The sequence below is a fragment of the Chroicocephalus ridibundus genome, chromosome 7 (genome assembly GCF_963924245.1).
Source record: "Chroicocephalus ridibundus chromosome 7, bChrRid1.1, whole genome shotgun sequence".
Classification (NCBI taxonomy): Eukaryota; Metazoa; Chordata; class Aves; order Charadriiformes; family Laridae; genus Chroicocephalus; species Chroicocephalus ridibundus.
This window is the reverse complement of record NC_086290.1, coordinates 54,234,541-54,261,576: the sequence shown is the minus strand read 5'-3', so window position 1 is coordinate 54,261,576 and position 27,036 is coordinate 54,234,541. Positions and strand designations below refer to the sequence as shown.

Here is a 27,036-nt window from a genome sequence, read left to right as displayed (position 1 = left end):
CAGGGTGGTTACAGTGACAGCGGCGAGCGTGGCCTCTTGCTTATTTGTAATGCAGTTACCAGTATTCAGTTCAGACAACCCAACGTGTCTGAATTGCGTAGCAATAATAATAATAAATGCATAGCTCAGCCCTTGGGAGCAGTTGTACTGCCGAGGCCCTGGAGAGCCATTCTGGGAAGGCAGAGTTCAGTCTGAAGCTTGCAAAGGGGCTAGTAAGATTAATAATAAATAACATGCCACAGGATAGCGCGGTCCACATTCCAGGTTCTTCCCCTTCAGCTGCGATTAAGACATTGCTTCTGTAGCGACTAATCTAAGAGCGTTTCTGATAAAATCTTGCAAGGGTGGAAACTGCACTAACCAAGTTCTTGGGCTTGAAGAGCGTTTAGCACTAGGCTTGCGTAGGAGTTTTGCCAATACTCACGGAGACTGGACGAAACAGGAAAATCTCATCTCTCTGTGATGGAGCCATACAATAGGGGCTGTAATAATGACATGGGGCTTCAAACAGGGTTCGAGGTCAAATTCGGTATTTTTTGGCAGCTGAGCGCGGAGCTGGAGTGGGACAGAAGGCTGGTCCCTTCCTCTGCATTGCCTGGTTTGAATTTTGTGTGTGTGTGTTCTGGAGTTTTCCCTTTGCCACAGCTGAGATGCCCTTTAATCCCCGAGTGACCTGCACGGACCTGCCTGCGAAGGGAGGGTGGCTGTTGGCAGTTAAGGATGCTTTTCAGAGCTCTAGCTGGGACCTAGGACACCACAGGTTCGTGGCTTCTCCATGTGCTATAGCTGGCCTCTGGCAGTTGCAGATAATCGTAATAATAGTAATAATAGATATTTACAAGCCTTGGTTCCGTCTTGCACGGAGAAAACAGGCTGCAGGGTTTGAATTAAATTAAATCCAGCTTTTCTCTAGAATTTGAGCGTAGTTCTATATTCAGAGCCGTTGTGTTGCACCGCTTCAGGTCTTCTGGTTGTATACACTTGGAGCTCCAAATGTCACATTTTTGCATAAAGCAGAGTGGCTGTAGCCGCTGGGGCTGAGAGCACATTTCCCCGCGCCGTCGGGGTTGGGCCGGGAGCAGAATCACTTCTCCGTGTCGTTGCTGTGAAGAGATTGGGAGCGAAGCTCTGAGCTTGTGGAGCGGGCACGTAGCGAGCTCGTGTTCTCGGGGGCGCAAAGCGGTGAAGGTTGTGCCCGGGAAGCAGCTCGGGCTGCCACCGAAGCCATCGCAGGCCATTTGACTGGCGAACAGCATCGCTGCCTGTCCAGCTTCACCCTGGCCTTTCCACTACCCGCGTTGGCCTGGAAACATAACAACGCTCCCTATTGATTTCTCCGGGGAAATTGGCTGTACCAGCTGCACCAACGTACACGAGACGACTGGACCCAGTACCCGCCGGGAGCCCTGCGCAGGTGAGACCTTGCAGCCGGGGCTCGGCACCGTAGGGCTTCCTAGCCCTTGGCTGGAGCTGCAGCTTCCATTTCGGAATACTGCTGGAAGAGGTACTTGGCTTTTCATCATAGAAGGTGGTTAGTAAATAAAATCAAACACGGAGATAAATTAAAAATGTCTTTAAAATGGTATCCTCCTGCCCTTGCCTCTGCTCGGGCAAAATCTTTCCTTTTTAATTTCACCGTTGTTTATAGTTTATTTTTTTTTTTTCAGTCCTGTGGTGACTTTTTTGTTTTCTAATGAAAGGCGTAAGATATAACCCACAATTTATAAAGAATTCACACACCTGCATTGTTACAAGATGAGTTCTTGCAGATAATTTAAGCACCAGTTTTAAATTCCAGCATAATACACGTTTATTATCTGGCAATGACGCTGAGGACTAGGAAAATCCAAGTTTGTTGATCTGCAGTTTGTGATCTTGCTGTAACTTTTCTGTCCTGTTTTCCAAGGCTTTTGCAGGCTGACTGAAGCCTCCAGTATGGAAATAGTTTTCCCTGGAATTTCGCTCTCTGCTTTCCTTTCCCAGTCTCTTCCAGAAAAACGCCTACAGCGTTATGGTACAGCAGCAAACCTCACCTTTGGCCATTCACCTCCATCGTTGTGTACTCCAGAGCTCATCCGGAATCTTTGACATGCTAATGCTGAGCGCAGCAATGCGGGCAATAAATATTCAGGCAGAGCTGAGCACTGGTTTCACGGGCCAGCAAACCCAGGTAGCCTTCGGAAATCCTGTTGCCTTCACCTCGCTGCGTGTAGCTCAGCCTGTCATTGGCAGCGCCACTTCGAAGAGGGCTTTTGTACCTGCTGCGTGGTTTATGGGTTATATCGTGTCTTGGGAATCCTTTCCTGCAGTCAGGGTCAGGACGAGCTGTGTCTTGTCCTGCAAAACAGCCCAGAAGTACTAGTGAAGACTTGAGTGGTAGCGGGGATTCCGATGGTTGAGGTCCATTGCCCTGGCGGTGAGACACGGCCACGTGACAGATGGAAACTGGTTCTTTGTCCAGCTCCTCGTGTCCACCTTGCAAATCCCTGCCATCGCTACTGGCATTACCCATTCCCTGCGCCGATGGTCCTTGCACAGGAGACAAGTGGTGAAAAGAGTTTAGAAATGCAGGTGTCTCCTGGGGACAAGTGTGCGGACGCTTGTTCAGAGGTGAACTGGTGGGGTCTGGAGGAAGAGAGAACCTCTGAGGCGCCATGGGCATAGAAGGGCACACGCCGCGGCACGGGACTGTGCCACAGCCCATGCTCTGACACAGGGCTCGTTCTGAAAGCCCTGGGCACTGCCTCTGGCTGCTCTCTTTTCCCAGTCTCCCCCTTCCATGGGCAATTTTGGGATGGAGCTGCTTCTTCAGGGAAGGGGACGGCTAGCAGCTGCTTTGCTTGTGAAGCCACCAGGTGCAGGGCTAATGCCCTCTACCACCCAAGAGCCGGTTCTACTCAATACCGCAGCTCTCGCAGGTTGATGAAGGGTTGCCAAAGTCAATACGACGGATGTGCCTGTAGCAGAAAGACAGTTGAACTTTTTGTCTGGCATCCATATCTCTTTTTTTTGTTTGTTTTTTCCCCCCTTGTTTTTGATATGCAGAAGATGCGTCTGTGTCCCTTTGAAGCCGAGTCACTTCGGTGCTTGTTACTCCTCTGTTTAACATGAGCTTGGCGACTGAGCTGGCAAATCTGGCTGCAGGACCAGCAAGAACATCTCAGCTCTTGCTGACTTGGGGCTTTTCTTTGTGTTGATGGACATCGCCCTGAGGGCTCTCTGGGTCCCCGGTCCGGTGTGTACGGAGAGATGCGTGTCAGCAAGGCTCCTCGCTAGTTCTTTGTGGCTGGGCCAGGAGCACTGAAGGTGTCAAGACGGAGATTGCCGGGGAAGTCCTCAGTGAAGCCCGAGACTGCGCAGAGGCCTCACACAAAAGAGATCACAGAAGGCTGCAGGAAACGTGCTGCCTCCAAAGCGGCAGCTCTGCTCCCCCGGGGACTGCAGCGACAGAAGGAACAGCACGTACGAGGCTGGTGGGCTTCTGCCAAGCCACAGAGACATGGGCCATGGCCACGGCAGGGTGCTGCTCCTGTCTCCCACCGCATCGCCATTCATAACGTGGGATCCGTTTAAATCTGTTTCCCTCGGAACAAAAGCGCCAGATTAGTTCTTACACTTGAAAGAAGCAGAATGGGGCTGGGGCTGTTTCCTACATGAGTGTGAAGAGGCAAATCCCTGGAGTAAAATAGAATCCAGGAAAATAATAGTAACGATGATTCATTTGTCTCTCTATCTGACATCTTCGCATCCAACGGTGCTCCAGTGACCTGTTGCCGTGTTACTATTATGCTTCGGTTCTTGAATGGGTTCCACGAGCTGCGAGCTTTGGGCTATATTTATTTGCTCGTGGTGTGGCTTCCTTGCTCCTCTACAGACTCCAGTCTATAAAAATGCACATTATCACCTACGGCTTCATCACCCTTGGAGCCCCAAGAGCTGCAGAGTTTCACAACGCCTGCTCGGATGATTACTTTACAAGGCCAGCACATTCGGTTGGTATTTAATGGTAGGGTGCAGGATGCCATATATTTTCAAGCAGGGCTTGAAGAATGCAGCTGGAGGGCAGGGTCTGTGTCTCGGGCTGGGAATGGGCTCATGCCCCTCTTGCTGCCAGCAGGATTTAACCGTGGTCGGTGCAAGAGCTGAGCACGCTTGTCCTCGGCTCCGCTTGCAGCTAAGTTGTATTCGGAATAAGTTCAGCTGCATCAGTTAAGCAACGCCAAAATAAACCACTGGACCTTGGCAAAGGCTTCGCTGCTTTGGAGAGCCATGAATCTCCCCGTAATGCAAAATCCACGGCATTCGCAGCGCCTCACTACCTGTCTCGCAGAGACCTTGTCCCGAACAACCTATTCATCGGAGCCTGAAATAATGGTTTCTCTGTCTGTGTCTGACTTGATAAACCACACTTTCCCTTGGATCGGCCTGTAAAAAACACTTCCATAATCACAAAAGCAGATCTTTTCCTAATAAAATGTATCCACTGCAAGAAGTTAATGCTCATTTCACTGAAGTGCTATAAAGCAGCAGAAGGCTTCTGTTGGCACATGTTTTAGCGCTAGGAAAACAATATGTGTAAAAACCCTGATGTAAATCCATTGCTTTGGGGGGAAAAGTGCTTTTCCATGAGAGTTTACCATCGTTTACATGATTATAACAGGCTCTGCACGAGGGAAGCTGCACTCATCCCAAAATAATAAATAAACCAAACCAGTGTAGGCAAGTTCAGGATCCAGCAAGTGCTGAGAGAGATGGAGCAGCCTGGCACGGGGGGGCTGCGTTCCGGCAGCCCCAAGTTCCTCTCAAAACTCTCTCCTTCCTTTCAGCGCGGTCCCGGGCGGACACCGAGGTTTGAACCGATGGAGTTACGCGCTCGCCTGTCAGTGCTGTCGTGGGAATCGGTCCTTCCCTTGCGCCAGCGAAGTGCAAAGCTGCCAGGCGGGAGGGAAGGGGCAGCAATGCTCCCGGAGCGCAGATCCTTTTGTCTGAACGGAGCGAAGGGGACCCTGTTGTACGTCCCCATCGAATTAAACACACCACAGGCACGGCTTCCCTCCAGCATCCGAGTCATCCTTCAGCATTCTGCTCCTGAGATGTCCGACTTGAAAAAAATGGCTTCATTCAATACAAATTAAGAGTTCTGCTTCATATCTGTCTGATCCAAAGCCTTGCTAGTCAATCAGAGTGTTTCCATTTACGCCATGTCCATAGAAATCATTTTGATCCCTTTTCTCCCCATTTGTTCTTGCTCTGCTTTAACTTTGGATCCCCACAAAGCTTTCCCTTCCACGGGATTTCATTTCCAAATTTGTTTAAAAAAAAAAAAAAAAAACCCAAACCAAAACAATGGCAATTTCTTTTACTTTCTGTTTGCTACGGGAAGGCTTATTTTTCTGAATTGTTTGGGTTTTTTTCTAGTTTCTGTCCTGGATTAATTTTGTGCTGGTGCATGCTACAGAACTGGTGTGACGTTCCGCCTCTGGTCTGGTTGTGTTTTGGTGGTGGACACAACATAAAGCATGAAAGGTGCAATGAAATGGTAAGTAGTTATTAAATTATATTTATCTTCCTATACACTGCTGGTTTTAAGACCCACCAGACAACCAAACCCTTGATTGCATCAGATTTTAATTTTTTCCAAGCTCCTTAGGTCTAAACTTAACTACTTCAGCCCTGTGAGTAATAGCGTTTGCTAATCCATGGTATTTTGCCATTTTCTTACATCAGGAAATGTCACGTTGCGTGATAACTGTCTACGGACTCGATGCTGTCATGATTTTTGTGAAATCGCTTACTTTTGGTCAGTGCACTGCTCGTGGGGAATTTTCCCCGTGTGGCAACACCCCCGGTGGTGTCCCAACAGCCTGTAGCAACATCTGAGCCCCGGTCGCGCGGGGGGAAAGTGTGGCCCGAAACCTTGCGGGGAAACTTTTCACTTTTTCACTTTTTTTGTTTGGCAAAGCGACCCTTGGAGGGCCGCAGCCCAGCGCCCCCAAAACCCCCGTGGAGAGCAGCAGCCAGCCCGCCGGCTCGGCCTCTGCGCCCGGGGGGGCAGCAGCAGGGTGCGGGGATGGGGTGGTGCGGGGGCCTGGGTGCGGGGGTGCCGTCCTGAGCCTGTCTGGTGCGGGGGGTCGGGGCCGTGGGGTGCGGGGGTGCCGTCCCGGGGGCGGGGGTGCCGTGTCGGAGCCGGGTGATGGTGGGGGGTCGCGTCCGGGGGCGTCGTCCCGGGTCCGTGCGGTGCGAGGGGCCGGGGTCGGGGGGTGCGGGGGTGCCGTCCCCCGTCCGTGCGGTGCGGGGGGTCGGGTCTGGGCGGTGCAGGGGTGCCGTCCCGGGTCCGGGCGGTGCGGGGGGCCAGGGGTCGGGCGGCGCGGGGGTGCCGTGTCGGAGGCGGACGGCGCGGGGGTGTCGTCCCGAGTCCATGCGGTGCGGGGGGTCGGGTCCGGGCGGTGCGGGGGTGCCGTCCCGGGGCCCGCCGGTTCTCGGCCAATCGCCTGGGCGCCGCGCACTCCCCGCCCCGCTCGCCCCATGTGCAGAAATAGCCCCGCCGCGGCCGGCAGCCGCTTTCCGCGGGGAGCGGGCGGGCGGCGGAGCATCCCCGGGCGGAGCGGCGGCGGCGGGGCCGTCCCGTCCCTTCCCGTCGCGTCCCGCCCCGAGGTGCCGGCGGATGGCCCGGCGGCGGGCGCAGCGGCCGGGCCCGGCGGCGGCGGGCGGGCGGTGAGCGGTGCCCCGCGGGAGCGCGGCCGCGGATGCCCGGCGGGGGCCGGGCGGTGCGGGCAGCGGGGGGCTGCGGCCCGGGGCTCGCCGCGCCCCTCCGGCCCCCCACGCCCCGGCGGCCGGGCGGGAGGCGGCGGTGAGCCCGGGGATGGGTGTTTCTGGCCGGGAAGCGCTGCCCCGTGGCCTGTTGGTACCTGCGGACGGGCGCCCGGTGGAAAGTACCTTTTTCTCGTGAACGGTTGTAGCTCCTCGCCCTGGGCTCTCGCCATGGACACGCTGAAAACCACCTACATCGTGCTGGAACTGATCATCGCGGTGCTGTCTATCGCCGGCAACGTCCTGGTCTGCTGGGCCGTGGCCATCAACAGTACCTTGAAGAATGCGACCAACTATTTCCTGGTGTCCCTGGCAGTGGCTGATATTGCGGTGGGTTTGCTAGCCATCCCTTTCGCCATCACCATCAGCATCGGATTCCAGGTGGATTTTCACAGCTGCCTCTTCTTCGCCTGCTTCGTGCTGGTGCTGACCCAAAGCTCCATTTTCAGCCTTCTGGCAGTGGCCATCGACAGGTACCTGGCTATTAAGATCCCACTGAGGTAAGAGACTGGAGTGCACACAAGTAGCCACATTCCGTGACAGCCCAGACTGTGACCTCCCTTGCCTTAGAGCACAGAACTTCTAATCTCTAGTGTCACCATAAGGGGTTTGCTGCTCACAGGTGACAATGAAAAGAACAGAGATTCTGCACTCGCTGCAGGAGCGGGATCAGGTTTTCAGTATCCTGCCTCTCGCTTCCAAATATACCTGGGAGCTGAGTTTCTTGAGGACGTTTGTCTTGGGAGGGTCAGTGGCTTCTTGCGGGGGCTGTGCAGTGATGTAGTAGTGTGCTTGTGCTTGGGATAGCTGTAGCTAATCTATGTAGGTATTTATACAGCCCCCATCATTGTGGCGTCTGGGCATCTTCCCAGGCAATTAAATATAGGAGCAACCACTCTTTCAGCTACTTCCCAGCCTATAAGCAAAGCAGGTCTGTAGGCTGTTCTGTCTCTTCCTGAGGCGCTCAGGTCACAATACTTTTAGAAAGGCTGAAAGTCATCTTAAATAGACCTTAATACAACTTTGTACATACTTCTCATTTTCAGCTAGGACTAGAGTCTAACCAGGCTGTCTTCCAGTTTTTAGAGGGCTATAGTGAATGAACTGAAACTGCATCTACAAATGCTGAAACCGCATTTCGGTGCTTGCGTACGTACCTTTTCCTTCTGCGTGCTTACGGTAAGAGAGCGTATAGATCAGTACACGTCAGAAGGTGTCAGCTCTGTGCATACGCTGTGAAAGGAGAGGGAGGAAGGAAGCAGAAAGGATTCATACGTCAGGTGTCAGAATTTCATAGTTTAGACTTTCATCCAAGTCATAAAGGTCATAAATTGCTTCCCTTCTAATTCATGGGGCAAAATCTTACTGAGTGGGTTTTACAGGCGCTTCACCAGGCAGTTGGCGCAGCAGCTTCTGTAGGCTTAAGTGCACCGAACCCCCGGCTTTGCATTGCGAGTGACCTGATCCCTTAGTCTCAGTCTCCTTCATGTCTCTGTTGTTCCTCCTCGAGAAAAAGACTCGTATGGAGCCCCGCTGGGGAGTCCAGGACTGCTCAGGGGGCTCTCAGAAGTGGAGGCTGTGGGGAAACAGGACAGATTTGGAGTGGGGACCTCAGCTGAGCTGTGTAAGCTGTAGCTTTCCTAGGTTCTGCTTGTCTCTCGTATCTCCCTCACGTGAGCGATGAATCCACCCTAAAATGACTTAAAAAAAACCCCTTCGCCCTGTTCTGGCACCTTGCATCGGAGAATGCCCGTACATTGTTCAAATATTAATTAGCCACTGGGCAGGTGATAAAAACTGGTGATGGAAATGCATGTGTGCTGAGTGGCTGCGTGTGCCGTCGGAGCTGGGCGCATGGAAATTCCACGGGATGCAGCGTAAGCGAGAGCCGAGCTCTGTACGGGAGGGAGCGGACACAGAGTAGCCCCGATTGCTGCCAGCATCTCTGAAACCGGCTCCTTGCCTTCCCAGCCACCCGTGCTAGCTCCAGACAATGCTTTGGTGCCTCTTCCATTCGTTCCCTTGGGGATTTCTCGGGATGGGGGCTAGTGGCACAGCAGCAGCTACAGAAGCAGGTCCCATTTTTGAAGTTTCAGTTTAATCGCAGCACCACCGCCGAGCAGGCTGCTCGAGCCCGGGCTGTTCAGTGTAACCCTTTTCCTTTGGACCACAAGTGATTTTTGCAGCACTTGGCTGAGGAAGCTGAATCTTGCGAGCTCGTTTTCGACGCTGCTGGAACGCGAGGCGAGAGCGGCAGGTCAGAAACGCTCTGAGGGGATCATTTACTTCTTTGCAGAAGGGAAGTGGTTTCGTGAACTGATAAAACAGCAGCTATTTCCTCCGCTCTCTTATTATTTTTTTTTCCCACAGCCCCTGTTTCTAGCAGGTTCGCTCGACTCTCCAAGAGGTCAGCTCCTACACCTGTGTGGGATGAAATCCCAGGGCAGTTTTGCCTTGCTTTTGGGATCCTTTCCCAGCATTGCTTTTTCACCCCGTCTTAGGCTAAACCTTTTATTCCATTTGCACGAATGTCTTTATTCCTATAAGCGCTTCCTAGGAGGACACATACAGCCCCTTCAGCTGTAAGCGGAGATCCAGAGGTCCCGTTCTGGTCTGGTCTGAAGTGTGAAGTTTGGATTAAACTTGGTCTTGGCATCGTGGCCCGTTTCCTTGCTCTCAGAGGTGACCAGTGAGTAAAACCCCTTTAAAAGGAGGAGGCGGTTTCTCACCGCTGGGACTGCAGGGCAATGGACGGGTCATTGCTTCGGCAACAGGAGATTTAGGGACCGGCACTGAAAGGCTGGTTTTATTTGTACGGCCAAGACCAGAAGAGGGTAGAGGAGGTTATAAAACGACACGGGCAAAACGCTTCTCTGCTGCAGCAGGGTTTTCCAACCAAGGCTTAGTTAGAGCTGCCTCCTCAGCGTCGTTATTCCCAGGATGCTCCATGGTGCTGCCGGCGGCGAGGGGGCAGGAGCTTGTCCAGCCTCCCGCTCTGGGCAGAGGCACGCACTGGTTCTGGGAGGAGGTTTGTGCTGCGGAAAAGGAAAGCTGGTCATGGGTTTGGGGGAATGGCAACCTTAGGAAAAGTTTTTCTTACCTAAACTCTCATCCCGGAGACCGGCGCAGAGGCTGGTAACAGGCCATGAAGTATTAAACGTTTAAGAAAATGATTTGTACCCAGCCCTATCTAGCAATTACAATAAATAATCAGTTGTTGCAGAGCAGACGAGTGTCCCTGTCGCATCCAGTGTACCAGCTCCCCGTGGAAACCTCTGCAGGGACATGGAGAACTGAGCATTTTTCACATTATTCGCTGCTATTTCAGGGCTGTTTGAGCACACTGAGAGGCTGGGCAGGCCGGAGGGCTGGGGGTGTGCGAAGTTTGCATTACCGCCAGGCTAATAATGGATTTTTCAGTTCTGTGGCTGAACAGAAAAAATCCCATGGGGAAGAGGAAAATTGTTTCAGTCAAACTGAACCAGAGATGCTGGGAGGCTTCAGTGAAACAAAGTGATCCTGAGCAACCTGGCGGATTTTGTTTGAGTTGCTTAACCCTTTTGACGTTGCTGTGCTGCTGTTTGAAATGGAGCCCCCCCTCGCTGGAAAGGAACTAACAAATTCTCCTCTAGGCAATGGCAAAACAAAAATCTCACAAAATTTAAAAATGGGGTTTTAGAACCCTCCCTCTTCGGGCTAAAAATATTTGCCGAATTTGACCTGAAGCCACGAATTCTTTCTGTCCCTTGAAACCCTTATTTTGTTTGTTTGTTTTTGTCAAATTTACTGTTTATGGAGAAGCCCCCGCCGCGCTCCCCGGTTCGTGCAGCTGCGGCTCTGAGCCCTTTCCAGGGTCCCTTCTCCCCTGGACGCGGCGTCTTGTCTTCAAACGCGCTCCAGCCCTGCCTTTCTGCCCGCATCCCTCCTGGAGCCCAGTGCTCCCAGCCCAGTGCTCCCGACCGGGCAGAGCCGCTGCTGTCCCTGCGTCCGTCCCTGTGCCGGTCCCATGCCCCGGGTACACGGCACCATCCCTGCTCTCATCTGCCAACCCCCCCCGCCCCGAAATCTTGCTCCTCCGCAGCACTTCCTCCAAGCAGAACATCAAAGCCAGGCAATTGAGCATCTTTCAGCAGCAGTAAATCCGTCCCGCGGAGTGTTTGGCACGAGTGCGGTGCTAAGGCTTTCGCTCTCTGGCTTTCTCCAGAGCTGGAGTTCGCCCCACGGCCCCATAGCTGCGAGCCAAGGAAGATTTGTAGGTGGAATAAAATCTTTCCCTTTTATTTGCATTAACCAAAATCCTTTGGCGTGGCTAATGATTGTAGGTACGGATAGAAGCCTGGAACAAACGTGTCAGGAATTAGGGAGGGAGAAGAATATCTGTATTTAGAGAGCAAAAGGAGAATGAAACGCTGTACTACATCACGGTCTGTGTGCCCTTGTCCGGCTGGTAATCTCCTGCAGGACAGTGGATGTTGTCCTGCTGCTGCCTCCCTGGCAAAGACCCCAGCTGAGACGCGGAGGGAGAATTAGCCCCAGCTCCCTGCAGTTTGAACTGATTTGGTGCTTGTTCTTCCCCCCTGGACTTAGTTCTCTCCCATTTTCCCTAGCAGAAGTGCAGGACTGGTGTTCCCAGGCAGCTCTGCCATGAACCAGAGCAGGGTGTCCATGCCCAGGTCCCCTCCCTTCCTGCACCCCGCCGAGCCCTGGCTGCCCCGCTGCAGCCAGAGCATCCGCGCTGGGATCCACGCTTGGATCACCGTCGGGCAATGGTGCTGCACCGCTCTGCTCCCGGTGCCGCCTGTCTCCCGCCGGAGCTGCTGCCCCTCTTGTCTTTGACACGATGAAGGCAACAGCCCAGCTCCTTTCTGCTCTCCTCATGGGGACAAATTGACAAATTCCGTTTGGGTGGTTGTTGTTGCTCTTATCTGATCCTTTTAGCTGTGCAGTGCCCTTTCGTGAGGTGGGGTGCCTGATGCTTTACCGCTGCCTGCCCTCCCTTGGGCCCTGCTGCTGCAGAGGAGGGGGCTCCCTGTTCTCCCGCAAAGAATTGTTCCTGGAGTCCTCTCAACTCCCAGCCTGGTCCTCAGCAAAGCAAACTGGTGGGTATCTATGGCAGGCGGGAGGGCTGGAGCCCCTGGGGAGGGGAGAAAATCCTCTTCAGAGCCTTGGATTTCACCTGCCATTTTCTGCGTGCCACCAGCGACACAGAATTGCAGCTGCTCTTCCTTCTTCTGCCCTTGCTTCATTTCCTTTCCAAAGGGAAAGCCTTGCGCTGCCCTTCATCTGAACTCCCAGGCGGGTTCTGCTCTTTGTGTGTGGCTCACACGCGCGGTGCCCCGTCCTCAGACCCGGGGCAGCACGGAGGGCATCGCTATTCCAGGGGGGTGGATGCTCCGCCTCCCACCTCCATCCCATGGCTGTGCCAGGCCAAGGTTACCACCAGCCGATAAACTTCATGTGCAACAAACCTGGCCCGAGCGCTGGCGCGGTGGCTGGAGCAGCGGCGTTGTCACCTCTTTAAGGGTGTTGGGGACAGTCGAGCTCGGCTCAGGCAGAGCGTGGGGGGGGTTGTGGAGTCAGTCGGGGGCCGGCATTCCCCATTTACCTGTCCCTGGGTTCCCCCCAGGGCTGCCGCTCGCTCTGGGCTTCGGATGCAGCCGACTCTAGAGATAGAAGCACAAATAAAAAGAATCAGGAATAATCACATGTGGCCTCACGGCCACAAACCGGAGCCAGGGGGGAAAAATCACAGCTATTTTTAGTTGCACGCTGCCTGGTTTCCTTACAATGCCTGTCCCTAATTTTTATAATTTTTCCCCCACCTCAGGGGTCACTTCCCTTCCAAAAGGCAAAATCCCGTCAGGAAGGGAATTTGAGAGTTCTGCGAGGCCTCTGGCCCGACACGGCTGCCATGGAGGCGGGGGACAGCAGGGATGGCTGAGGAGCAGCAGCTGGAATTCCCATTTCCAGGCTGTCGGCTGAGGGCACCGATCCTTGGGCTGAGCCAGGACCTGGAGATTTGGGGTTAGGAGCGTTTTTTTTCAGTTTTGGTCATCTCAGTCTGTTAAAAATACAGGTTAATTTTTAGGGGGAAAAAAACCAGCTTTTGAAATTGATCAGAATTTTGCTCCAGAAGTAAGACCTTCGGACCTCTCTGCCAGAAATATATTAAAACAAAATGTTATGACAGGGAGCTGTTTTATTTTATATTTAAAAGTTTTTGCTTTGTTAACTAACGGGCTTGTTCTTGGGGTTTTTCCGAATTTGCTGTTTGTCGTAGCAATGAGCAGAGACCACAAAACTGAGTCTTTGAGGCGTGTTCTGGCCCGGCCCTTGGCCGCGCCGGGCGGTTGCTGCGCGGGGGGCGTTGGGGCCGCTGCTCCTGTGCTATAGACGGCTTTGGTCCCCAGGATGCCAGGAATCAGTGACGCCAGCTGTGCCTACAGATGTGTCGGTCCTCTCCCCTCCCCGTGGGCTCCGGTGGCTTTGCGAAGTCCGGCGGCGGCCGAGGGAATCTGTACGTGCCAAAGAGCGGATTACCTCCTAATCCGACGGATGACATCGGGCTGGGCTTGAGCCACAAATAACCTGCGCATACATCGGTGGGGGTGTGTCCGTGCCCTTTCGCTCACCCTCCGGTGCCATGTGGGCCACTGGCACGTCACTGAGCTCCGTGACCAGAGCTGCTGGACCCGCTGGGGACAAGGGACAGAGCAGGGTCCCTGCAGGAGCAGCTGGGCAGACGGACGGGTGACACCGCGGCTGGGGTTCTGCCTGCACCCCCGTCGTGGTGCATCAGTGCCCGTCACCCCGCATCCCGGATCCTACTCCCTCCCCAGTCCCAGGGACTGCGGTGCTGCAGGGGCGGCCGTTGGCCACATCCTCCCTCCCCCGTGCTCAGGCCTGTCATTCTCCTCCGTGGCATTTGCCCGTCGTTCTGCAATGGCGCAGGTGGCACACGGGGGCTGGACACGGTGTTGGCGGCTGGTCCGAGCCCGGCTGCACCCGGGCAGGGAAGCAAGGACAGGATGGGGCACACTGGGACGGGGCGCGGGGGGGTGACGGTGCTGGGCTCGGTGCTGACCACGCGAGACCCAGCAGCCCTTGGGGAGGTCGCTGGAGGCTCTGTGGGGAGAGCACCTTGCAGCTTCCTGGGGCTGGTGGATGGAGTGGCCGTTTGGGGCCTTCGGGAAGGGCTTCAGCGCCCGTTTCACTGCAGAAAGAGTGATCTGGCAGAGATCTGCCATCTCCCCACCCCTGCGTGTCATCTGTGAGCGCAGGGCAGCGGGTGCCTGGGAGGGCAGCGGTCCCAACCACGGCTCTATAGCCAGGATCGCACCCAAAGAGCTCGCTGTGAATCGTATCGTATCTCACCTCCACCAGCCACCTTTAACTCAGCTGCCCCAGTGCTGCACGTCTGAGGTCTGGCCGTTCTGGGAGGTTTTGGAATGACAAAAATGCTCAGCCCCAGGCACCCTCAGGGATAACATGGGGTTTGAGGGCCCTGGAGGGAGGGTGGCGCCGAGGAAGAGCTCGGGAGGGCTGCGGGCTTGTAAGATTCTCAGCCCTGCAGTCTTGGGTCGGGAGAACCAGGGTTTTGTGCTGCAGGGCTCGGGAGCACCCATGGGGCACGGCGGGCGGGTGGGTGTCGCACACCCCTGCCTGCACATGGGCGTTTTGAGGCGGCTGCCGGTGTTTTGATGTCTCCGGTTGTTGGCCCGTGAGAGGTGGTGTGTGGGGAGCGCTCGGCTCGTTTCCTTCCTGTGCCGCGGGGGCTCTGAGCGCCTCTGGCAGTGCCCCCCCCCCCGGCCCCGGCATCAGGCGTGGGCAGCCGGGGGTTGCCCAGCGCAGGCAGCGAGCCCACAGCTTGCCCTGCACCCGCTTGTGCCCCGGGCGTCTCAGTTCAGTTTTCAGTCACCTTTTCTCACCCCCCGTCGGGGGCGAGAGCTGGCTGGGGCCGGCTCCTGCAGACACAAACCAGGGTGGCGAAGGAAAAGTCCTGCCTGGCTGCTGAGAAACTTGTGAGAAAAACATTCACACGTCGCAAGCGTCGGTGTTCAACACGTGCACAGCTCCGCGGCCGCCCCCTCCCACCGCTCCCCGCCCCACAGCAGCCCGGGATGCCATTTCCCTTCTAATTCTCTTGTTCCCCCAGACGACCCAAATGCGTGCCGTTTGCAGGGTGCTTTGGGCCGAAACCTGTGCTCGTCCGCATTTCTCCTTCCCACATGCAAACGCGGCGCCCTTCCCCTGCCCTGGGCCAGCGCTGGCAGCGGCAGGGTGAGGTGCCACCCGTGGAAGGGTGTGTGGGGACAAAGCGGGGTGAGGCAGGAGCTGGGGGCTGCAGAGCGGAGCCTTCACCCCGGGGAAGGAGGAGTTCACAGGAGGGATAAGCACATGGCTATGGATACCTCTAAACTGAAAGAGGAGAGATTTAGATTAGATATTAGGAATAAACTCTTTAATCCGAGAGCGGTGAGCCCCTGGCCCAGGTTGCCCAGAGAAGCTGTGGCTGCCCCATCCCTGGAGGGGTTCAAGGCCAGGTTGGACGGGGCTTGGAGCAACCTGGGCTGGTGGGAGGTGTCCCTGCCCCGGGCAGGGGGTGGCACTGGAGGAGCTTTACGGTCCCTTCCAAGCCAAAACTTTCTATGATCCTATGATAGTTCGAGCTCACAGGCTGCAGGACCTGGTGTGGTTGTCGCCTGGGCTGGGGCACACCGGCACAAGCGGGCACCCAGGGGTAGGAATGGTCCCCTCCGTACGCCCAACTCATCCCAAGAGGCACCGCCATGGCCGAGTGTGAAGCACAAGTGGGTTTTGTCCTGGGAAGAGTAATTTGGAGTCTTCATAACTGAGGAGCAGTTAACCTGGGGCTGCAAACAGGTTTGCTTCTGACTGGCAGCCACCCCCCCCATCCCTGCCTTCCTCTGGGGGCAGCAGACGGCCACCGTCCGCCCGAGGGCTCATCCTCAGCCAGAACCGCTTTGCCCTGGGCTCTGTGCTGCTGGTCCTGCCTTTCTCTGCCCCGCATCCGTCTGCTTCTCTGTGACTCTGCTCCCGGGTGGAATTGCTTCCCAGAGAGCCAGCAGGCAGTACGGCAGGGCTGGAGCAGCCCCAGCCCCTCACAGCCTCCCATCACACACTGCGCTTGTCGGCTTCTCTTACTAGTTCAAAAGCATCTTCTATTTTAGCTTTTATTTCAGACTAAGGCTGAAAAATGCCGTATGGCATGAACAAAGCAAGCCCTGGGGGAAGTGAAGGCCTTCTGGTCTTTACCAGAGAGGCACCTTCTGGTCTTTACTGGAGAGGCTGCGGAGTCTCCTTCGCTGGAGGAGAAGGGTCTCCAGACCCGCCTGGACGCGCTCCTGTCCAGCCTGCTGCGGGTGACCCTGCTTCGGCAGAGGAGTTGGACTGCCTGATCTCCGCAGGTCCCGTCCAACCCCAACCATTCTGTGATTTAAATGCCTTTTAGCGAACCCCCCCCCCCGCCCCCAAAATCTAAAAACAAAGCGTTGCAACCTGTGACCTTGCTGGTTCGCTGCCTCGAGCAGGACTGGAAACCGAAGCGCCCCGGCAGGCGAGCGGGCGGCCGTTCCCGCTCACCGTGCGGTGGGAGCCAAGGCGAGGTGGGGTCCCCCAGTGCCCAGGCGCAAGCCTCGGAGCAGCACCCCCCGCCCGGCCACCCTTTTGAAGGCAAGGCTTGACCAGCGGCCGGGCTCTGCGGGGCACGAGGGACGGCTCTTCTCGCTTCCATGTCATTACCCAGGGTTGCACAACAGCGAGGGACGCTTGCCCAGCGTTGGCGGGGGGGGGTGCTCCCTGCGGGTGGGGGGAGCTGCCCGTTGGGTGCGTGCTTTTGTCAGCGGGAGCCCAGAGCCCCCCACATCTCTGTCCCCTGGAGGGTGGGGGCGCAGGGGCCGAGCTGCCGCGTCTCCCATGAAGGCAGCGGGAACGATGCTCCCGGAACGGAGGGTGCCGAGCGACGCCTCCTCCCCCTCCAAGCAACCCCGCCCCGTGCGCCCACCCGAGCGAGCGGTGGGTGCCGGCGTGTCCGCAGGAACCCGTCCAGCTCGGCGTCCCCGGCAGGAAGGCCGGGGGTGGGAGCGGGGGACGCTGCTGCCGTCCCCTGCGCACAATAGGGACAGATGCAGGAGGAAGCGATTTGTCTGCAGCTGGACACGGACAGGCGCAGATGTCCCGCTTCCTCGGCTGATACCGCAACCGCTAATCAGATTTCTCACTCTCATCGCCAACTCCTTCCTGGCTAAAAAGCGCAGCTTTTTCTTTTTTTTTTTTCTCCCTCTCCCCCACTCCTCCCCAAGGTGCAATTTATGATTAATTTAGAATGTCCTGCCAGGATGTCTCAGCTGGTATGTGATCTCCATTCCATGGCTGTGCGTGGAGCAAACAGACCGGCAGCAATGCTGCTTATTTCATGCTATTAAAAACAAAACAAAACAAAAAAAATACCCGAGGCACAATATGCAAAGTACAGCTGCGAGTGGATGAGAAGGATACAATGCCTGGCAGCCAAACTGCTGTCTCCACTTGTGAATGGAGGTGTCTGTGTATTTTCCTTCACGCTTAAAATAGAAACCTATAAATTATCACTGCTTGTTTGTATCAGAGCACCTGCGTAGGGCGAGTTCTGCGAACTCCCCGTCCGCTCGCCGCCCGGCAGCCCCGGGCACGGGACACTGTCTCCAGCGGTGGCCCAGTAGCGGGGAGGTAGGGAAGGGCTTTGGGAAGAGGGCTGCCGTGGGGAAGAGATGTTAGAGGGGTCGTGCCGCCCCGCAGGCGACGGTCAAAGGGGTCCCCTCCCGCCTGCCTGCCCCTGCGCAGGGCCCGGGCTGCGGGGTGGAAGGCTGCCCAGCGCGGGGCGGACCCTGCACCACAGAGCACACGGTGGGAACGGCTGGCGCAGTTCCTCAGCTTGCAGCTCACCCTTTCGTTCAGCAGCACAACATCTCAAATGCTCGGCAAAACAAACTTTTTGCTGTTGGCTCTGCTCTTTGTTGACCCCGGGTTTATTTACTCAGTAACTCATCAGCCAGGGCCCAGGCCAGCATCATGGCCCACCGGCCCCCACCAGGCGAGGAGGTGTGTGGCACCACCGCATTTTGATCCATTCATCTGGCCTCAAGTTGCGCCAAGGGGAGGTTTAGATTAGATGTTAGGAAAAATTTTTACACTGAAAAGGGTTACCAAGCAAGGGAACAGGCTGCCCAGGGAAGGGGTCGAGGCACCATCCCTGGAGGGATTTAAAAGACGGGTAGACGTGGTGCTTGGCGACATGATTTAGTGATGGGTTTTGTCAGTGTTCAGTTGATGGTTGGACTCGATGATCTGAAAGGTCCCTTCCAACCTGGGCAATTCTACGGTTCTGTGATCCTTCTGGGGTCAGTGGGGAATTCTCCCCACTTCCTGCTCTTTGGGGATACATAATGTGGGACTCATAGTCCCCTTCCAGACTCTTTCCTCCAGGCCGTTGCTGGTCCCTGCCCCAAGTCTAATCTCCCGAAATGCTGAATTCCGCCTTGGCTGCCGCCGTAGGCTCCTCGTGAGATGGGAGCTCAGGGGCAGCGGTGCCTCTGCTTGGGTCATCTCCGTGGGGTCGCTGATGGGCTGGTGGGGAGATGCTCCCTCCAGTCGGGAGCCGAACTCCATGCCGGGAGAGGCTGGGCTGGCTGCAGGCGGGCAGCGTCCCGCTCTGCTCCCGCCGGGCTCAGCAGGACCTGCCGGGGTGTCTTGGCTGATGTCCAGCCCTAGTAAATAGCAGTAGAAATGCAATGAGATCTCTTGGAAAAAGGAAACAAACCACCCTGCCTGTCCTCCCAACCGGAGGCACGGCGCCTGGAGAGTGCCGAGAGGTTTCCAGCAGCCCGCGCTAACGGACAACTCTGTCGCTTTGGTGGTTGCCATGATGCTCTTCCGTAAAAGCTGTGGACCTCGCTGAGCCTGTCACTGAAGTGGCCACAGGCGAGAGCGATGTGTGCTGGGTGAAGGACACCATCTCTAGCCCAAGGACCGGCGCAGGGGACACCTCCTCCAGCCTCAGCGGCAGAGCGGTGGCTGGGCAGAGCCGTGGTGTGCCCTGGCTGAGGGCTCTGCCGCTGGTCCCTCTCGGTGGCAGCACAGCAGGCACAGACCCAGCAGCCTGGCACCTGTACGTGACAACTCCGGTGGGTCAGAGCCGTGTCATAAGAGCAGCTGAACTGTCCTTTAAGTATTTGCCCTGCTGCGGCCCGGGCCGTGTGACGCTGGTGGCAAACGTACAGTTATGTACGGCAGAAGAAGAGAAACCTGCGTCGCTCCATGGTGGCAGCACAGCGGGGATGGCATCGGGGCGTCTGCAGCGTGTCCACTGCGGGGACACGGGGTGGGAGCTGGGATAATTAGCTGCCCGTTGGTGATTACACCGGTAAAGAGACTTTGCCTGGCGGTGTAAAAGGGACTAATGCATCGCCAGGTTATTTAATCTCAATAAATCATTTTAAAATATTCAGCTGTTGTTTACATTAAAGTAACATTTGATGCCTCTGGGCAGAAACATAGAGGAGATTCAATATTTGTTATACATTAATTGAGCAGACTCAGGTGAGTAAATTTACTTTAATAGTTTTTTTTGCCTAATAATATTAAGCCTAAAAGAGAATGAAGGAGGGGTTTGCTGGAGCATTCAGAGCTGTGAAAAATCTGTTGGTTCCTCACTGTCTGGTCATGTTTTATAGAGCTCAGGAAAAAAGCTGGGTCTCGGCTGTCTCACAGCCCGTGCCTGCTGCTCTGGCCGCTGCTTTATGAGGAGGTTGTGTGCGGTTGTGTGCAGTGGCTCGTTAACGAGACTGCTGGTGCCTTGACCTGGTAATAGTCGTCCACATCTTTATTTTTAAGGACGTGCTTAACTTCCGTTAACTTAAGGCAGCGTCCCACCGAATAAGTGTATTAAGGTAATAATAAGGTAATTAATGAACAACTTTAGAGCATCGAACTGTCTCCAGTTTCACCGTGGCCTCGTCTGGCCGGTAGCTCAGCGACCAGCTGTGACCCTTCGCTGTAGTCCCAGCAGCGACCACCGTCGTTACCTGGGATCGACCCACTGCAAGGAGAGACGCTGGGAGGAACCGGCAGCGCATCCCGGCCAAAATGAAGAGCTGATCTAAGGAGCGCGTTGTTCCCTGTGAGTAACCATCTCCACTCCAACGAGCACCATCTCGTCCCTGCGGGACGGGCCTGCAGCCCTCGCCATTGCTCAGCTCTGCCTCTCGCAGACCCGGAGCGCAGCACGTTTTTCCATCTCCTCCTCCTCCTCGCGGAAGGGTCCCCGGCTTAACCGTGCTGCTGGCTGCAGCTCTGCTGCATGCGCTGGGCAAGAGCAACACTAAAATAAACGTGCCACCATCACAGCCCCTGGAAAACGAAGTGACTTCTTCACTGGGCTAGTAAACCTTCAAGCCGAGCCTTATCTTTGCAGAAGAGTTCAGGAGAGGAGCGGATGGAAGAAACCTTGTCTGGGGCCATGTGTTTTCAGCAAGAAGCAGCACTGAATGTCACCAGTGGGGGACACCGGGCTCAGCTGAGCCACCATGGCTTTTCCTTGTGCTCCTGCGCAGATTCAGACACACAAACCTCCTGACCCTCCAGTATCTCTTCCTGAACAAGGGTCCCTTTTGCATTTTCCAGTCTTACTACAATAGGTTTTGGGATGTGACGTGACCGAGGCAGCAGAGGAGCAACTAAAGTGACCGACTAAGAGTGAATAGCACAAGCCAAGGAGCCACGTTTTTCTCTTCCCACGTGCAGAGCTGTAGGGCAGCAGCAGCTCCCGGCGCTCCTACAGCAACGACTGAGCTTGGCCAACGGCGTAGCTGGAGACTCAGACTTTGCCAAGAGATCGCATTTCTGGGAACTTGCTCGGAATCAAATCTTAAAGTTTTCAGGGGTGCTGCAAGCGATGGGCTTGGCCTCCACGATGCCCTGTCCGATAACTTCTCATCTTCTGACGCAGCGGGAGTTAATAATAACGAGAGAAAAGCGCAGGAGAAACCCCTCGGTGGCTGGGCCTGCCCTTTAGCTGTCTATGCCGTGGAACGTCTTCACAGTTCAGCATCGCCTGAATGTGGCCGCTGCTCCCGCGTCCTCGGGCAGCCCCGGCGGTGCCCAAAGCAAGCCCCGTGCCGCAGCGGCCGCCCAGAAGGAGCCGAGGGCCCCCCCTCCCCAGCCCCTCTGTGCCGCCCCTTCGTGCTGGCAGACCCCCCCCCGCCATTTACCCTCCCGTCTTTGTAGCCTGCAGGAGGAGAGGGACGCAGGGCTCGCAGGGAGGCGCCCGCAGTGTGATTCACAGGCGCAGCTGCGGGTCTGTGGGAATGAAACCCTCCCCTGCCTCACGGGCCGGAAGAAAATCGGAACAAACGTTCTTCGGAAAGGAGGAGCGGGGTAGCCAAGCCAGAGTAAACAAGCGCTGAGAGAAGGGTGTGGGAAGGACGGGACGCTAACTGGCTCTGGAGAGGACAGTAATGGGTTTTTCATGTCTTTCTGGCAGTCGCCGAGTTCTTCGTATCTCCAAAGAGCGACCCGACTGATGCTTTGATGTTGGCATCTGCTCTGGTTGCACCCAAACCAGCCCGACTGTTGCTGCTTTAGGTTCCAGCTCTGTTTGTGTCCCTGGGGGCTGGAGGGGCACCTTTTTTTTCTCTGCCATGAAGGCACCCAGTACGTGGGGTTAGGAAAGGTGCAGGGCAGCGCGGGGCTCTGCACCCCTCAGCACTGGACCAGCTCGTCCCTGGGCCACCGCGGAGCTGCTTTGTAACCTGTGAGAGCAGCAGGTGCCCAAGAAAAGCATTTGTTTAAAAAATCTGAGTCTTTACAAGCAGTTTTGGCGGCTCAGCAGAGCACAGGCGTCGTTTGACAGCAGCAGCTACGCACAGCCGTGTGGTTTAATCTCAGTGACGGCTTCGGAAGCTGCAGGTCCAAGTGTTTGGCTTCAGGGCCCCGCGATGGTGCGTGTCCTGCAGACTCGGCACGTCACATACACGAGCAGCAGAGGCCAACGCCGGTGGAGGATGCACAAAGCAGGGACATGAAATGGGGGGAGAAGAGCCCGGCGTCCCTGGCTGCCAGCTCCACGCCTGGATGCGAGACTCTGAATGGAGACACAAACCCCAACTTGTACCTCTCCTAAGCAATCCATCACGAGCGGTTGCTTTCAGATGCTGGCTCAGAAAAGCCTTCCAGGCTGTTTGTTATCCAGCCACAACAAACTTGCGTGGGCTGCAGTCTGGGATGTGTAAGCCAGGAATTGCTCTGTTTGGGAAACTGGTAGGATCCCTGGTTTCCACACACATGTGTGCTTCCCACCTTAGCGTATGAGGTACCACGGGAAGGGACATCACATCACCGGACAGCTAACACCAGTGAAAACCAGCATGGCTGCGGGCGTAAGAGCAGCCCAAGCTGCAGCGGGCTGGCTGTGGTATAAAGGCTGTACACATGTGGTGATGCTGGTTAAGTCCTTCTTAGCTACCCATTACAGTGTAGAATCGAGAGCCAGCATTGTCTCAGCGGTAGTAAGTCAGCCCAGAAGTTCATGTAGCCCAGCAACGTGCCCTGGCGTGCCTGATAATGGCTGCTTAGAGCAAGAGAGTAAGTTGGTGGTTACGGAGGAGCCTTCCCCTTGCTTTTGCCCTCCTTGCAGTTGGTGGTTTAGGCTCCTGCAATGATAAAGCCTTTTTTAAGACTCCAAGTCCTTACCTGCTATTGAAGGATGTTCGTGGGCAGGGATGGCGCTTGGCACCTCTCAGGAATAGTAAGTGACTCACCTCCCCCAATCACTCTGCGTAGGCGTAGAGCACAGGTGAGATTTTTGACCCCTCCGGTGGTCGCAGAGGTGAGATTCCCGCGTGGGTGTGGGTGGGGCTTCTGTGGCACTGGCCAAAACGCTGATGACTTTAACTGCGGGGAACTCACGAGTGCTCATTTACTTAATGTCTCTATTTTGGGTTTTTTTCTTGATGCCGTAGGTATAATAGTCTGGTGACCGGCAAGCGGGCAAGAGGACTCATCGCTGTGCTGTGGCTCCTGTCCTTTGGCATTGGACTGACTCCACTTATGGGCTGGAATAAAGCCATGAGCGGTTGTCCCAACGCCACCAATGAGACGGGGGCTAACACCAGGACAGAGCACCACGGCTGCTTCATCTCATGCCTCTTTGAGAACGTGGTGACGATGAGCTACATGGTGTACTTCAACTTCTTTGGCTGCGTGCTGCTTCCCCTCGTTATCATGCTGGGAATCTACATTAAGATATTCATGGTCGCCTGCAAACAGTTGCATCAGATCGAACTCATGGGCAACTCCAGGACCACACTGCAGAAGGAGGTCCACGCAGCCAAGTCTCTGGCCATCATTGTAGGACTTTTTGCTTTCTGTTGGCTGCCCCTGCATATCTTGAACTGCATCACTCACTTCCACGAGGAGTTCTCCAAATCCAAGCCTGAATGGGTGATGTACATGGCCATCATCCTCTCCCACGCCAACTCTGTCATCAATCCCATCATCTATGCCTACAGGATCAGGGACTTCCGCTACACCTTCCGCAAGATCATTTCCAAGATCCTCTGTAAGACGGACGACTTCCCGAAGTGCACCACTGACAACAACCAGCACCTGACTGTCTCCAACATTAACTCTCCGGTAGCCTCCGTGACCATATGACCTTGCACGTCCTGCTCCTAGGGTTCCGCCGTCTGCCCCCGACACTACCCTTCCCCGTGCCTACGTGAACACTTACAGCCAGCTCCCGGAGGAGTGCTCAGAGATGACCACTATGCAGTTATGCAGTTGTATATTTTTTTTTTATTATTTTTGTAATTAACATAGTGCCTCCTAGAGGAATAACCTGACCGGGGAGACAGCGCGGCTCACCCTCGACTGTAAACCCAGGTTGTGTGAGTGCTGGTGATCGTATTGTATTTCCTTTCCAGGTCAGACACTGACTGTGGAAGACCCACCTGCTGGGGGTGTTTCCCCGATTGTGCTGCTCATGTCAAGTCCTAGGATCTTTATTTTAATTATTATTATTATTATTTTTTAATCTTTTGATTCATTTAGAAGTAATAATTTTGTGTCTAGTTTGGGGTTGTTCTTTAAGTCCATACTTGACAGCACTTTGGTAATACCCTAATTATTCCATCAATTGTTTGATGCAGCTCGTATTCTCCGATGGGAAAAAGTCTTACTTAGCCCAGTTGCTGGTGTGAAACTGAATCTGCGTTCCAGGCTCTGAGGGACGTGACCGTGTTGATGGGAAAACAAGATGAGAACTGGCCGGCTATTTTTGGCCCCAATATGGAAGCGCTACTTACTGAAAGAGAAAAATTGTAGAAAAGAGCTGACTGAGGTTTTAGAACAGCCATTTCATTGCCTTTAAATCACTTTGGTCTACAGGATTGTGCAGACCGATGCTTCGGGTTTGATTTCAAACCTGTTTCCAGCTATCGAAAAGCAAAAGGCAGAAGTGCCCTAATGGGCTCAGCTAGCCTGGGCCAGAGTCGCCGCGGTCTGTGCGAACGCTCCCTTGGTGACGTGAGCTCTACAATTAGGTTTTTGTTCCCAGGTCAAAACTTGACAGCCTTGCAGTGCTTCCAGAAGTGCAGGGTTTAGCTGTGATTGATAGCTGGATGCTGCAGCTCGCCTGATTCCTAAAACTTGGTCTTGCTGGGGTTCCTCTGTAGCCCAGTAACCCCCAGAAGCTGGGAGGGCTTTTTTTTCTAATAGTGATTTTTATTTTTTTATTGTTATTATTTTTTTTTTTTTTTTTTTTAATCCTGACCTGCATCAGTAGCAAAAGAGACTGGAAGGGAGCTAATTTGCTCGAGAAGCTAGAATGCCTTGACTTGCGACCTGATTTTTGGCCAAGGTTTTTGGGGAAGAAGTTCACCCTGCGGCTGGCCCAGCCTGGCCGCTGCAGACAGCCGGGAGGCCTGGCCCCTTGTAAGGACAAAGCCCACTCATCAGCAGAGCCGTCTTAATTGGTACTGCAAGTTAACAGCTCTCTGCAGCCACAGCTCAGTAATTACCGCACCTGATTTAATAAGTGACTGTGATATGCAAAACTAGACAAAGGTAGAGAGACCGGCGCGTTAAAGTACGAGCGCCACGTCTCGCGTGACGGCACGCGCGCGGCTGCAAACGAACCCGGCGTTTCGGGCACGTCCTTTGTTTTTGCAGGGCAGCTCCGTGCCACAGCCGAGAGGAACCAGGAGGGGAGCCAGACCAGCGCCCGGCAGCCTCCCTGCTTGGTGCCCAAAAGCCCGTTGTGGTACAGACACAGCTGGTCCCGACTAGCCCAGACCCGCCATCGCCCCGTGGCCCTCCCACCAACGGGAGTCTCGCCCCAGGGCCCCTGCGTGGGGAGGAGGTACCAGCTCTCCCCCCAGCACCCAAGGCCAGCAGCATCACCACGCCATCGGTGAGCGGCTGGGGTGCCAGGATGTGTGTTAAATATTGTTTTCCACAGTGACTCCCGTAGGGAGGCAGAGACAGGGAGCGGCCCTTTTCCAGCCAGGGAGCAGGGAGGGGAGTTTGAACACAGCCAGTTCCTGAAGAACAGGTCCAGTGGACAGACTGTGATGCCTGGAGCAGTTTGTCCCTGATAAATTGTACTTGAATCACGTAGAAATCAGCTTTCTGGGGTTTTTTAACTGCATTGCACTAAAAGGGGGGTACTATAAGGCCCCAGAAGTTTCATTTCTCTGGCGCATATGACAAATAACGCGTAAAATCAGCTGAAAAGCTGAAGAAATCCTGTTCCTGCAACATCTGCTGTGACCTGCAGGCAGCAGCTGCAGGTATGGCTTAGGGCTCACCACGCAGACAGCGGGCGGTTCACTAGGAGTGATGGATTTCGCGACCACGTGTGGAGCAGCTCAGCCACAAGATCCAGCCCCGAACCTTGGTGAATCACCAGTAAAGGCTGAACGGGTTCGTACATGTTTGTGCAATGTCCAAATTTAGCTACAGCTCGGTATCTCAGATACTGAAGAATCTGAATAGTTAAAGTTCCTGTCCCACGTGTTTCTCCTTTAACAGCCCCATTCAGCTCTGCTGCATCTGCCTTGGTCATAGTCCAGCCAGCACACGTAGCCACCTCCTGCCATTTGGGCAGGGTTTGACTCTCTCCTCCTTTCATTCTTTCCCTTCTGTATTATCTTTGGCCGTGTTCCTTCTGTTAATCACGTCTAGGGTTTCACCTGCAGGTCTGGCAGTGTTGCAAAGTGGTTGCAAGCCACATTTATCCCTACAACAAAGAATGTAAGCTTCCCCCCGCCCCCTCCCGGCTCCTGCTGGCTGAAAATGAACCAAACTCTGGACAGCATGGACAGACTGAAACACACAGCGCTGCAATACAGAGAGAGAGACGGTCCCAGAACACTTGCTCACCTGTGACAGCTCGCACTGCAGCTCGGCATCCACTACTGCTACCTTTCGTATCCCTCCCATGAGCCAGAATTCCTGTAGACACACGTGGCATTTCCTTACTATGACTGTGCCATCGGGTTGTTAGCCATTATTAACTATGGCCCGGGTCACCGTGGTCTTTAGGCACATTAAGTGCCTTTGTGGATCTGAGCCAAAGTAATTTCAAGGCAAAATAAAAATAGGACACCTCTCTCACCCCCCCGGAAAAAAAAGCTCTGAAGGTTTCTATAAAAATGTGAAGTGAAAATGGCAGAGGAACTTTCTGTAGCGAGTGCAGCTGTAGCTATTCAGCTACCACTCCTTACTGCTCTGATGTACATAGGATGGATGTGTTTTCCTCACGTTGCTCAGATTTTGTATTTGCAGTAACTGTTATTTACATACAGAATGCTTAATTTACCACCTACACAACCTGGCTCAGCTTGTGCCCCATTATTTCTTGTGGTGTTGCGTTCACACGGTGTGTCATACGAGGCCACGCTGTACTGGAGGAGGAGCCCGATCGCAGAGCAGGGGCAGCGGGTCACAGAGCTGAAGGAGCCGGTTCCCAGCTCTGCAGCGTGGTGTGCGTCTGATGCGGACGGCCTTGCCTTGCCTTGCCTGCCAACGTGAGCTGGTCGACTTGTTTGAAATGGGTCAATTTAAAAGCACAGCAGCCAGGTTCCACTTCCAAGGACCCCATATTACAGTAAACACAGCAGAAGCGCAGACCTGCCATCAGTCTCGAGGTGCTGAGGGGTCCCTGCCCTA

The 27,036-nt window shown here is 54.9% G+C and overlaps 1 protein-coding gene across 1 annotated transcript; it reads left to right on the top strand.

Annotated features, from left to right (window-relative positions):
* Positions 1-6,601: 6,601 nt before the first annotated feature.
* On the top strand, positions 6,602-27,003 carry ADORA2B (adenosine A2b receptor). The gene is made up of 2 exons (XM_063341407.1): positions 6,602-7,310; positions 22,827-27,003. The coding sequence occupies exons 1-2, from the start codon at positions 6,982-6,984 to the stop codon at positions 23,518-23,520; spliced, it is 1,023 nt and encodes a 340-aa protein (XP_063197477.1). The 5' UTR covers positions 6,602-6,981; the 3' UTR covers positions 23,521-27,003.
* The last annotated feature ends 33 nt before the right edge of the window (positions 27,004-27,036 follow it).

Excerpts from the sequence above, each read along its gene's own strand:
- ADORA2B (XM_063341407.1), top strand. The coding sequence starts at position 6,982 with ATGGACACGCTGAAAACCACCTACATCGTGCTGGAACTGATCATCGCG. Across the intron at positions 7,311-22,826 it reads GCTATTAAGATCCCACTGAG|GTATAATAGTCTGGTGACCG; the intron begins GTAAGAGACTGG and ends TTGATGCCGTAG.